The 12389-nt window shown below is 58.1% G+C and overlaps 1 protein-coding gene across 4 annotated transcripts in view; it reads right to left on the bottom strand.

Moving 5' to 3' along the window:
• ZNF385C (zinc finger protein 385C) overlaps positions 1-3148 on the bottom strand; it is a 56079-nt gene extending 52931 nt beyond the window's left edge. For 2 of the 4 annotated variants that reach the window (XM_064636316.1, XM_064636317.1), the window contains exon 1: positions 3018-3144. In XM_064636316.1, the coding sequence (XP_064492386.1) occupies positions 3018-3054 (37 nt within the window). In that variant the 5' untranslated portion in view covers positions 3055-3144. Of the gene's footprint in view, positions 1-3017 lie in introns of all 4 variants that reach the window. The other 2 variants (XM_064636321.1, XM_064636319.1) reach the window with 2 other exon arrangements.
• Between the last annotated feature and the right edge of the window lie 9241 nt (positions 3149-12389).

The following is a 12389-nucleotide window of genomic DNA, read 5'->3' as shown; positions in this document are numbered from 1 at the left end:
CACATTTTTGCATTTTTATTTTCCCTAGAAATGATTAAAGGGCTGCAGAACCGAGGGATCTGGCTTTGGAAAATTCAAACTCCAGCCCTGATCGAGCTGAGGAACAGAAGCAGCTGCATGGGCTACAGGGCTCAGAGAGCAAATCTCTGTTCCTACAATGTGTAAGTCCAGAACACTTTGGGAACTGCCCTGTGCTTCCAGGACAGGTTTTCTTCCAGTCCTGGAAATTTACCAGTGTAAAGCAACGTGACTGACATGTCCAGTGCTGGATTGGGAGCATCCATGCGAAGGTCCTTGTTCAGTCAATAGCAGACTTGTGTTATGCACTTGTAGAAATACATCGATCTCCCCAGAAACACCAGATAAAAGCCAAACAAGATGAAGATCTCCAGAAATACAGCAAATAACAGCCCCAAGACCAGGGTTCCTTCACCATCCACCAGCCAATGTCTGAGGATGCTGGGGCAATGCTCAAGGAGTATTTTTGGGTTGGAATGGCTGCGGATGGCCACAGCCAGGCAAGCTGCTGGTGCTGCCCTGCCAGGCTCCACTCATCCCTGCCAGCCCACGGGGATGAATGGCAGGAAGGTGCAGGTGGGATAGACTGGGGCAGCTCTGCCCCATCCCTCTCCATGTCCCCATTGACACATTGACAGGATCTTGGTCCCAGGACAGCCAGGAATGCCAGGCAGAGAGAGCACCAGCCCTCCATAAAAAACACTGAGGGGAGGGATGGGATGGGATGGGATGGCTGTTCTGGGCCCACTGGTAGCACATGCTCCAGCAGGATGGCACCTCCTCGCCCAAGCAGCCAGGTCCCCAACCCTCTCCTACCACAGCCAGGATGTGTGGCCCTGCATGGTCCAGCAACAGGGATGAGGCCCCGAGGCCAGCGAGCCACCAGCCCCAACAACTATTTCTTATTTTCAGGACCATTAAACCAAGCTCCTGCTTTATCCATATAGATGCTACTGCTCCATCAGAGCCAAACAGCACTGGGGCAGAGAGAGCAGCCACTCCCGAGCCCCAGCTGAGCACAATGTGAGCTCAGGGATGCTCATGAACAAGACACACAGTGGGAAGTCACAGCCTGGCGTGACGTCATGGCCCTGCTAACGCAGAGCCTGGCTCTGTGCTTTCACAGATGGAGCAACATCCAGGGTCACACCAGCCTTTTTTTCCAATGCACGTGGCAGATTATAGAACAAGCACGAAACTCACAGCACAGGGTATCGTCACCCCGCTCTGAACTCTGCATATGGCAGGAGAGTTTCTGGTCGGCAGAATCACACCAGCAGCTAGTGAGGGACTGGTGCAGTTCCTCCACCCCATGGAGCCCTTCCAGCTGAGTGACAAACATCACTCAGCGAGGCTGCTGGGCTGGATGCTCCATCGGAAAACACCTGCAGGCACTTAAAGAAAAAAAAATCGGTGGTGGTGGATTTGGCTGGCATTTTGGCTGCAGAAACTCCCAGTCAGGCTGGCAGCCGGGACAGAGCCTCATTTATCCGTGGGCTGTCACACACGGCGGCACTGCCCATTGATGCTATTTTCAGGCGCTGTGCCCCACATGCAGACACAGCAGCTCACACAAACCTCTCTGCTCCCCACTCAGACCCCCCAGACAAGCAGGGGGTGAAGCTGATGCATGAGCAGTGCTGAACAGTGCAGGGCCAGCTCCTTCCTTGTATTTTCACCCAAAACTGCTCCCCGCCTGTGTGTGACCCACAGACACGTCCAGCCCTCGCAGGGGCAGCTCCAGCAGCAAGGTGCCATCCCTCCACATTGGTGGATCAACCTGGAAGCCACTTAGAGCCTCCAGGAGTGCAGCGCCGGGCCCTAGACCCCCACCTTCACACAGAATCATCTCCTCTATTTAAGCAACACTTTCAAGCTTTGCTCTGAAAACAAATTGCAGCCACTTGTGCCAAGACGTTGTTTTCCCACACGCCCATCCAGCAGGATCGGCGCTCACCGCCCTGCCGCGGCACTGCCGAGGGCAGGCACAGGCACGTCCCTGTGCTGGGATCCGTGGGGTTTGCTCCGGGGCAGAGCAGAGCCCCAGCCCTGCCACCCCCCATGCAAACTCCTCAAAAGCCTCCACCATAACTCACTGCTGCTCCGAGTTAACAGCAAAGTCTATTGATAATGGCAGGGGAGAGCGGGCAATCCACTGGGTGAGGACCCTGCTGCTGCCTCCACGTGCCTGGACCAGGGAAGCCCCGCTGCCCCCACCTCAAGACACAGCACCCACTGCCCACATTGCCAACAGAAAGCGCTTTTGTACAGCTCAGTAAAGGTCCTTTCCATAAGAGCAGTGTCCTCGTGGAGGCAGCCAGAGCTTCTGCTCCATTCCCAACACAGACCTCTCCGTGTCCCGAGCCCAGCATGGGCACCCACAGCTCTGGACACATGGTGGACAAAGCCAAGGGACACACAGGGTGTGCTGTGCACCCCGACCAGCACAGCAGGGCCCAGGGGGGCCCAGGGACCACCCTGCCACCACTGCCCTGGCCTTGACACACACCCCAGCATCTGGGCCAACATCACCCGTGCCCAGGTGCTGCCGCAGACCCCAGCGCAGCACACAGCCGTGGGGGTCCCACGCCGGGTACCCCACAGGTGCCCCGGGGACGAGCCGGGGTCACTGACACCCACGCGGGTCCCTCTCGGCGTGGGAACCGCAACCCCGCGCTGGAGAGGGACTGAGCCAGGGCCTCGGTAAAGTTCCGCTGAAGAAGTTTCCCTCCTGCCCTGGCCCCTCCGGGGAGGTCAGCGGCGCCGGGGTTCCGCCGCCCCCGGCCCGTTGCAGCCGCTCCCGCTGCCGGGCGCCGCCGGGATGGAGCGCGGGGAGCGGCGCGTGCCCCCGGCGAACATCCGGCCCCGCTCCCGGCTACCGGGGTCCCTCCAGCGCGTCCCCCCGGCTCCCGCAACTTTGCTACGGCTGCAACTCCGTGCCCGCAGCCCGGCCCCGGGCCCGCTGGTACCGGCAGCCCGGCCGCCCCCGCCCGCCCTACCTGCCCAGCCGCCCGGCTCCGCCGCCGTCTGCAGCATCCTCCCGCCGGCTTCTCGCTGCCGGCCGGGCGAGCGCGCTCCCGGAGGAGGAGGAGGAGGAGGAGAAGGAGGAAGAGGAGGAGGAGGAAAGGGGGGGATGAAGGCAGCGCGCGCGCCGCCGCGGTCCAACCCCCCCTCGGCGCCGCGCGCCCGCACGGGGTGGGAGGGGGGAACCGCGGCGGCGCATCCCGGTGCTGCATCCCGCAGCTGCATCCCGCAGCGGCGCCCGGGGCGGTCCTCTCGCCGCGCACCCCGCGGTCCCGGGTGCCCCGGGCTGGGACGGTGGGGACACAGGGGCTCCCCAGGCTCTTTCCAGGGGATTTGGGGGGTCGGTAAGGTGTGTGGCTGGGCATGCAGAGGAGGGTGACACAAGCGGGGCTGTGGGAATGGCACCTGGATTTCAGGGTACTGAGATTCCCAGTGTCACCAGCACTGTGGAGAATGACGGGTCAGGTCTCAGACCTGCCAGGACGAGGGTCTCCAGTCCCTCACCCCGAGCAGCTGCAGACAGCCCGGCTCTCCAGGAGCTCCCTGCGGGGACTGGGGAGGTGGCACCGCGGGGGCTGCAGGGCTTCGTCGATGGCAGAGTCCCTGGTCTGACCCAGACCCAGCGGCCAGCAGGGTGGGATAACGCCTTGGCCATGCCCAGGCAGCCCAGCTGCTCCAGGAGGGTGAACGGGAGCCGGGGGCGGGACGGAGGGAGGAAGGCTGCAGGGAGCCGTTCTCTGCTCCTCAGTCGTCGCAGCTGGAGCACAAGGCGCCGCCAGGCAAAGGCTCCTCTGCTGCCATGCGCCTTCCTTGTGCTAAGATCAACAATTTCAAGTGCAAAAGCCTGCGCTGGCCTGTCGCTGTCATCAGTATTAATATTTTAGCATCTCCCAGAACCTTTCAGCGGGGCCACACAATGCTGACACGGGAGAAGAGATATAAAAGCGTCCCGCTGCCCGCCCCAAGGAATACGCTGTCTAGACACGTTATATAATCACATTTTGCCCTCCGCCAGGACACTTCGCAGAGGATCTCGAAGCACTTCCCAAAACTGCTAATTGAGCTTTGGAGTCCAGCTGGGAGGGAACTGCTCTGGCCAAGAGCCCTCTCTTCCAGAGCAGGTGCCCAGGGGCTCCCATCTCCCAGAGCACTTGCCTGCTTGCATTGCTTTGCCTCCACTAAAACGTGGAATTGGTGCCAAGAGGAAGAGATGTGATCAGACCTGCACTGTCGCTGGCAGAGGGTGGAGGCTGCAGAAGTGGGAGCACAGCATGTGCTGATCCCAGCACCCCCAAGGCCCGTGGAGGACCACAGCTTCAGGAGGCTCCAGGGACTCCAGCTGCCAGGGAGGTGGAAGCCAGGAGCAGGGAGTCCCAGTTTGAGATGCTTCTGGGTCTGTAGGTCCTGGAACACGAGAAGATGGCCCAGAAGCAGCAGATCTCACCCGTCCACACCAGGAGCACCTTTTCCTGCTGCTGCTGGAGCCAGGGTCGGGTTCCCAGGAGCAGCAGTGTGGCACCACTGAGCCTCAGCCTGGTTCATCATAAATCACTTTGAGTTTTCAGAACCCTTTCTCTAAAGCTTGGTGCATTTGTTTGCTGTGCCATCTGAATTTTACAATGTAGGATTTTTTTTTCCTCTCTATAAATAATTACAGGCACTCTAATGGATTTCAAACCTTGCAGTACCTTGGCTGTCAGGAGCCTGATGATGACGGTGTAGCCTTCTTCTCCAAGGAGCAGAGGCAGGGCTGCAACTCCTTCACACTTTTTCATTTACTTTAACCCTTTCAGCCTCATCCTGTCTCCACTGCAGGGCAGGGAAGAGAGTGTACTCCCTTTCCAGGCACAGGGATCAGGAAGTGCAGGGATGAGGCCTCTTGCCTGGCCCACATCTCCTAACATTCCACCATGAGGGAGCAGGGATGTACTGCTTCTCCTTCAAGGGAACTCTGGCTTCTCCCTCCCAAAGGCAGCCCTTCACATCACTTCTCCCCAATATATTGTTTGGGCCAAGACCACAGAGATGTGTCACCCTCGAACTTTTCGGTTTGCTGCAGGTATCTCTGAAGCCGAAGACAAATTTCTAAACAAAGAGAAGGTGGTCTCCAGCTGCAGGACCAGGGCCCCACAGCCAGGGAAGGCCAATGTGGGGTGGCTTAGGCCTGGCATCACTTTCCAGGAAGGCTCACTGGCTCCTCGGCCACGGTGCCGAGCTGTGCCAAGCTGCTCCAGCAGCTGCCGTGGCCGTTCAGCAGCTGTTGAGTTGTAATTGCTCATTGAGTCATAATTTATTTTTTTTTCCCAGGAAATTAAAATCTTTTCAAAAGCCCATAAAGATTTCATAAACGTTTCAGAGCCAGATCAGGGGGGGTTTAGCGCCTTCACAGCCAGGAGCCAGGGCAGGCAATGGGGAGACCAGCAGCAGAAGCCATAACTGGTTAAAGGAAAAACAGCACCAGCCCCTGGGGAGCAGAGTGAGGCTTCACTCCCCCTGCCCACACCCAGCATAGGCAGGACTGGTCCCCAGTCCATAGCCTGGGTGCAAGGGCCCTGGTCAGCTACAGGTTGTTCACCTTGAATCTCACGACATGCTGCTGATGCAGGCTGTGGGATGCTGGGATGTAGCACAGCAGCTCCTCCAGACTCCAGGAGAGCAAAAAGCTGACACAGGGCAAATGCAGCTGCACCAGCCCCTGTAATAGCAGAGCCTTGGCTCTCACCTGTGCCTCGTCAGCTCAATTAGCAGGTGACCCTGCTCCAGCCACTGTGAATATTGGCCCAGCACAGGTGAGGGGCAACAGCCCTGCAAACACCCACGTTTGGATTCAGAGGAGCCCACGGTGTCCTCAGGGGCAGAGGTTTGCACTCTGTAAGAGCTGTTGTAGACATGGAATGAGCTTTCCCACCGATGCAGTCCTTTCCACACGAGCAGGTGTCTGCAGGTGACGGAGGCACTGCGCTCCCGCCGGCAGCCCCTGCGCCGTCCCAGGCACCTGCTATTTTTAGTGTGAACGTGGAGCCACCTTTGATCGTCCCTCTCTGAGCTCTGTGAAATATCCGGGCCAGGCACACGCAGCCTCCGCAGCCCCATTCCTCCGGAACGTGCTTCCCTGGGAAGAGCTCAGGAACACTGGAGGAATCCAGCCTCTGCGGCGGCAGGGACCCACGTGCCTTGGGGGATTAAATAGGGAGCAGCCCTGACAGACCAGAACTGTGGTTTGCACCCCAGGATCTGCACAGCCACACCCCCGACACCAGCACCCTGCAGCCGTGGGTGCCAGTGGCATGATGGGCCCCCTTCTTTAATCGGGGCACAGGAATGAGAGCACGAACAGGTCAGAGCTGGGCTGAGCACCCATTTGGGCACCTACCGGCACAGTAAACCCCCCAGTGGGTAAAGAGGGACCCCCAGCACCAGCTCCTGGAACCTGCCAGCCCTGGCACTGCTCACTGGTATTGGGTATCTCTTTGAGAGGCACCTCAGTGACAGAGGCACCAATAACTCATCGTTAGGGGAGAGGCTGCTGTTATTTTATGGCCGTCGTTATTTCCTTCCTATTGTAACTTTTAATTAAAATCTATGGGAGGCAAATAACTGCTCCCTCTGCATAATTGCAGGGAGTAAATTTTATTATATAGAAAAGAGGTTTTAATTTTTAATAGACTTATTTTTAAGTAAGAGCAACACTTCGAAGGGATCTGTGAGCCCTGGTAACGTTATCAAAGGCAAGAGGAACAAAGATGGGTTTATTACGTGTTCCCCATAAAACTGTTATTTTAGGGGAGTTTTGTGCTTCCTCCTAATGAGAGATGAATTGCACTGACTTCGTTTGCTGTAGGAGGAAAATTAAAATGAAACTGATAAGAGGCCCAGCCTCTAGCTGCTGACTTACCTCCCAATTATAAATGAAAGCTCACAGGCATTCCAGAGACGGGGCTTGATGTCTACATTAATTATAAATAAATTATCTACACTTAATGTTTAAATGAAATTCCAGATAAAGCTTTATATTTAGAAAAGCGTTGCATCAGTGCATAAATATTTATGCAAGGGGTCTGGGTGAACTGCGGCTGCTTCGGCGTGACGTGGGAGCGGAGTCAGAGTGGGCAGCCCCAGCTGGGTGCCCAGGGGAGCGGCACTGAGCCTACCAGAGCCAGGAGGGGAGTGGGACAGTCAGGTCCCAGACCTGACACATCACTGCTGTTTAGAGAGGGGAGGTGATGGGACCCATTGTCAACCTGACATTGGCCACGTGCAGAGCAGCAGCACTCACTGCCTGTGGCCAGGGTGGCCAGTGACAGGGGGCGTCCCACACTCCTGCATCTTTTTCCAGCCTCCAAGACTCTGTGGCCCTGTGCCACGGGACCCCTGAGACAGGCAGTGCTGAAGCCAGGGCAGCAAGGTCTTTAATGCAGCCAGGGTCGAAGAGGAGAAATCTGACAGGCCCCAGCTCAAAGCTGTGTGGAAAAACAACAAGAGAGTAAATAAAATTGATTGAAATTGTTCAGCCCCAGTCACCTGTGTGGGAGTTCAGCCGAAGTCCAGAGAGGATCCAGCATCCTGAGCAGCCACTGCCAAGGTGGGACAACATCCCAGCCAGGGCAGGGCATCCTGGCCAGGGCAGAGCATCCCTGCCAGGGAGAGCATCCTGGCCAGGTGCACACATGACCCATCAGCGAGGGCCGGGCAGGCAGAGCTGGGCGCAGTTGGCCCAGAAGTTGCAGCAGGGTCACCTTTGGTATCGCAGTGCTGCACAGTCCTCATTCTGCAACAGGAGCAGTATCTCATTTCTTCCTCAATTAGCTCCTGATTATCAGTGTCCCAGGGCCCCTTTCCAGTCTCTGTTTAATGCACCATTAATAATTCATTTCTCAGATAGCAAGAACGCAGTGCGAGGTTAGGGCTTTGTGACTAATAAGTACCAGAGCAACCCTCTTCTCGAAGGGACAAATGAAGGGAACAAAAATAAAGTGGAAGAATCAAAGATAATATGTTTTGTGGCCTTTAATCAAACACTGGATAAAGGGTTTGATTACTCAGGTGAAGAACACACACGCACACTCCTCCTCGGTGGCCTCAGGCTTCTGGGCTCCCACGCTTTACCAGCACCATCCCCGTCCGACTGCCTTCCCTGACACAGAGGGAAACTGAGGCATCTCAAGGCAAAACTGCGGCTGGCCCACACTGCCCTCCTCCCAGGGTTGGGGATTTAGGTGGCTGTATCTTTCCTCAAGCTGGAAAATCCCAGGACCAGATTTCCTGGTGCCCGGCAGAGCCAGCGCAGCCGCCGAGGAGCTGCACGCGCTCTGGCAGCTGCACATTAAGTGTGACGGGTTTCTGACAGATCCAATTATAAAGCCAGGTCTCAGCAGAATTGCAGCCCTGAGATCTAGTGCATGAAATTTTGTTTGGGAATTTTCGGATATTGCAGCTTGTGCCGCGGGTCCCCACAGGCCCCAGACTGTGCCAGCACCTGCCAGCTACCCCTGGGTCTCATCCCCACCGTGCTGAATCCCCTCCCTGCTGCATCCTGCCAATGCCCAGCCCGAACAGAGTCACCCAAAAATGGCAAGAAGGAGAGTGGCTGCCCCCAGCAGTGCTGAGGAAGGGAGGACCTGCAGCCCCCTCTCTTCTGCCCCACAGAGAGGTGCCCTGGCCCCGGGATTGACCCTGCCCTTGCACAGCCACTTGGACCATGCACAGGCTACAGGCTATAAATCACTCACCTCCCAGTAGCTGAGGATCTGCCCAGTCCTTTCCGCACAGTCCTCAGGACGTTATTTTTAGCCCTTTCCTAGAAAAACGAGGTGGGCACACGTGGTGGTCCTGTCCTTGGCTGACCAGGGACTTGGCTGCCCTGGGAATACTCCTCGGAGGAAAGTGGCCAAGAAACCTCCAGGGACCAAGAGACCTGAGCCAGTGAGGACACAGGGATGTGAGTCCAGAGCTCTCGTGGCGCTTTGGTCCTAAGAAACATTGAGTCTCTATGCCAGGCATAGGGCTGCCCTGCCCCAGCCAGAGCTGCACAAGCTCATTCCATCAAAACCCCTGGATTAGGGGGTTTGTTTTATTTTCTTTAGGTGGCTGAGAGTGCAGTGTTGTGCCCCGGTGCTGACAGGGGACCTTGGGGTTGCAGATGGGCAGGAAGCTTGGGATGAACGCTGGCAGCCTGCAGCACCACCACCATCGGATCAGAGATGCATCACTGGCCCCTGGCTTGGGAACCTGGAAGCTGTTGGGAAAACAGATTTGCTTTTACACCCTTGAGGCTGTTCCATCCTCTACCATCTGCAGCTGAGCCCAGACTGGCAGGAGGAGCCAGGAGGACAGTGCTGGGGTGGCTCAGTGGCTCAGGGGGGCTGGGATTCTCCCCAGTCCCAGCTTTTGTGCCCTTCTGTGGGCACCCAATGAATGGCTGCAGACCTCAACCCCAAGCCCATATGGCCCCTGTGCCCTGGCACCTCACAGTTGGGCAGTGGGCAGGTGGGATCCCCCCAGGCACAGGCTGCAGTGGGTATCTGAGTGTCATGCAGCAGGGAAACCTCCCCAAGCCCCCTGGATCAAGCAGCCCCCCGTCTCGGCATCCTCATCCCTGTGCCCCTGCAGTGCCCTGGGCACGTGCCTCGCTGTGCCATCAGTTCATCTGGCATCACCCGCCACATGCCAGGGAGCTGTTTTAACCTAAGCAGAATAAACCTGCAGTGATTGTATTTCCTGCCTCCCTCTCGGGGCACGAGGGAAATTGTTTGATGCTAATCCCCTTGTTTAATCCACCAGCATCCTGACATGCGAACAGTCAGGATTAACTCCCGGCGGGAATCGTTCGACTTGCGGCCGTCGGAGCAGGACAGGGATGTCCCCACACGGGCTCCGATGTGCTCCTGGCGGCGGAGGACAGGGGATGCAGGAACAGTGTAGGGAGAGGGCTTCTGGTTTTCAGGATCGAATTCCTCCACCACAAGCACTTTTCACCAGACTGGAATTTCTCCTGGTACAGAGAGGGAGGCTCCAGCTGTCCTGGGAAAGGTCACCTCAGGGGCTGATGTGCTCCCAGGCTCAGGGACAGATATTGTGTGATAGCCAGATTTTCAGATGTGCCTGGGAAGCAAAATTCAGTCCCCGTCCCCCTCACCCATAATGCCACCAGGCTCATCCTGCTGCTGCCTAGGCCAGAGCCATGGAGCAGGATGGAGCCTCCTGCAGGGCAGGGCTCTCAGCCTCGGGCATTGCTTTGATAAACATGCCTGGGATCCTGCTCTGGCTGCTCTGTGCCCTCCTTGATGCAGACCTGCCCTGGATTTCGAGTTTCAATTTGTCTGACTTTATCTTCCAGCCTCAGTTCTCATTATTCCTCTCTCTGCCAAGTTAAAGAGTCCTTTAATACCCAGCGGTTTTCTGCCCAGGAAGGTACTTGCACGCTGTAATCAAGTCACATCTCAGGCTCCTTCCCGATAAGTCAAACAGGCTGAGCTCTGAGTCCCACTAAATACCAGCCTCTGGAAAGAGCCGACCAGAGGCACTGCCAGGCGGAGGAGCCTGAGGTTTTCGAGCTGGTGCCTTGAGAGGGGAATCGGTGCTTTCTGACGCACTGATGACAAATGAAATGAGCTGTGAAAAATAAATCGCTGCATTGCCCTGACTCTGTGAGCACATCTGGCCGCCGGGGGCACAGGGAGGTGCTGGGGGGCAGAAGACCAGGGGGGCTCCCGGGGCTGTGCCCATCCTGGCAGCCTGCAGACCAGGGGAGAACCCCTTCACAGTGCTTCTGCCAGCAGAACTTGCTGCAGCAGCTGTTTGCTGCAGGGCTAATGGTGCCCATCTCTGCTTACGGGCAGTGAGTTATGACGGCCGTAACGTAAGTGCTTCGGGCAGCTTGAGATAAGCCAAGGTGCTACAAGCCACAGACTTCTTCCAGCCTGGGGAGGCAGGCTCTGAAGGATGCTGGCCTTGAAGGATGCTGGCTCAGAAGGATGCAGGCTCTGAAGGATGCCAGCCCTGAAGGACACTGGCCAAGGTCGCAGCACCGATCGCTGCAGCTCGGCTGCTCCCTGCTGCCAGGCCCAAGGTGACTGAGCCCCTGGGAAGGAGAAGCCAGATGGGGCTGGAATTAAAGCAGGGACACAGAGGGAAGAACAAGCAGAGGCTGGATACAGGCCCACCCTCAAAACCCAGAGAGTCCCACAGAGCGGTGCTGTCCTGGCTCTGTATTTTATGGGGTCAGCTGCACCCCCTCAAAAAGGGGCAAGTTTGGATCAATGTTGCAGAAACTCTGTTTTGGGACACCCAAGTGGACAGCCAGATCCATCAAGGTTGGGGAGAGGTTGCACCACCCACTGCTGCAGGCACACGCTGGGGTAACTCACAGCCTGGATTCTCCAAGCACAAATCAGGGCAATTTGAGCTGAGCAAAACGATCTGCGGTCCCTGAGGGAGGGATCTCGCCTGGGGAGCGGGAGGAGAGGCCATCCCATCCCACAGAGAGCTACAAATAACTCAAATGCCCTCATTACCCAGTTTCTGGTGAACAGAAGTTCGGTTTCGTGGTTCCCCCGGGGGCTAGTTCCACCTGAAAACGGGCTACGAGTGCCTGACACCGCGGGAGCCTCTGGCACCAAAGTCAGGCAGGAGCAGGACACTGGTCCCTGCACGTGTCCTTGCCCTTCTGCCGCTCCCCGCCACCCCCGGAGCCAGCCGTGACCCGCCGAGCATCCGCGCTGTTCACCGGCGTGGGAGCGTCCCGGGGCCGGCGCTAATACGTGTGGCCGGATCCCGGGGGAAAGGACAGGGGCGGAGCGGCAGGTGGGAGCCGCGCAGCCCCCCCGGTACCTGCCGGAGCATCCCCCGGCCCCCACCGCAACATCTCCCGGTTCCCCGGGCATCCCCCAGTCCTCCCCGGGTCATCCCCCGGTCCCGTCCGATCGCCCCCCGGTCCCCGCGCATCCCTCGGCCCGGCCCGGGGCTCCCTCTAGCGACCGGCGGCGGGACAGCACGTGCGGGCGCGGGGTTCGGGGCTGCGCAACCCGGTACCGAACCCCCCTCGAGGCCGGCCCCGAGTCCCGGTCCCGGTCCCGAGTCCTGCCGCAAGTCCCGCGGCTCACCCAGCCCCCGGGTGGGATGCAAAAGGCTTCCCAGAGGGGCCCAGCTGGGACAGAGGGGACCCCTGGAGCCCCGCGGGAACCCCTAGGGCTGTCCCGGAGGGGTTTAGGCTCGTTCTGGGCCGCGAGAAGTTTCAGTTTTAGGTGGGTGGGGTAGTATCGGGACAGCCCCACAGATACCACTGTCCCCTGGGGACCCCTGTGCTGCTGGCACGGGGTGTAGTGGGGTCTGACTCTCCAGCAATGAGG

The sequence above is a fragment of the Pseudopipra pipra genome, chromosome 26 (assembly GCF_036250125.1).
Source record: "Pseudopipra pipra isolate bDixPip1 chromosome 26, bDixPip1.hap1, whole genome shotgun sequence".
NCBI classification, from domain to species: domain Eukaryota; kingdom Metazoa; phylum Chordata; class Aves; order Passeriformes; family Pipridae; genus Pseudopipra; species Pseudopipra pipra.
This window is presented reverse-complemented; position numbering and strand designations above follow the sequence as displayed.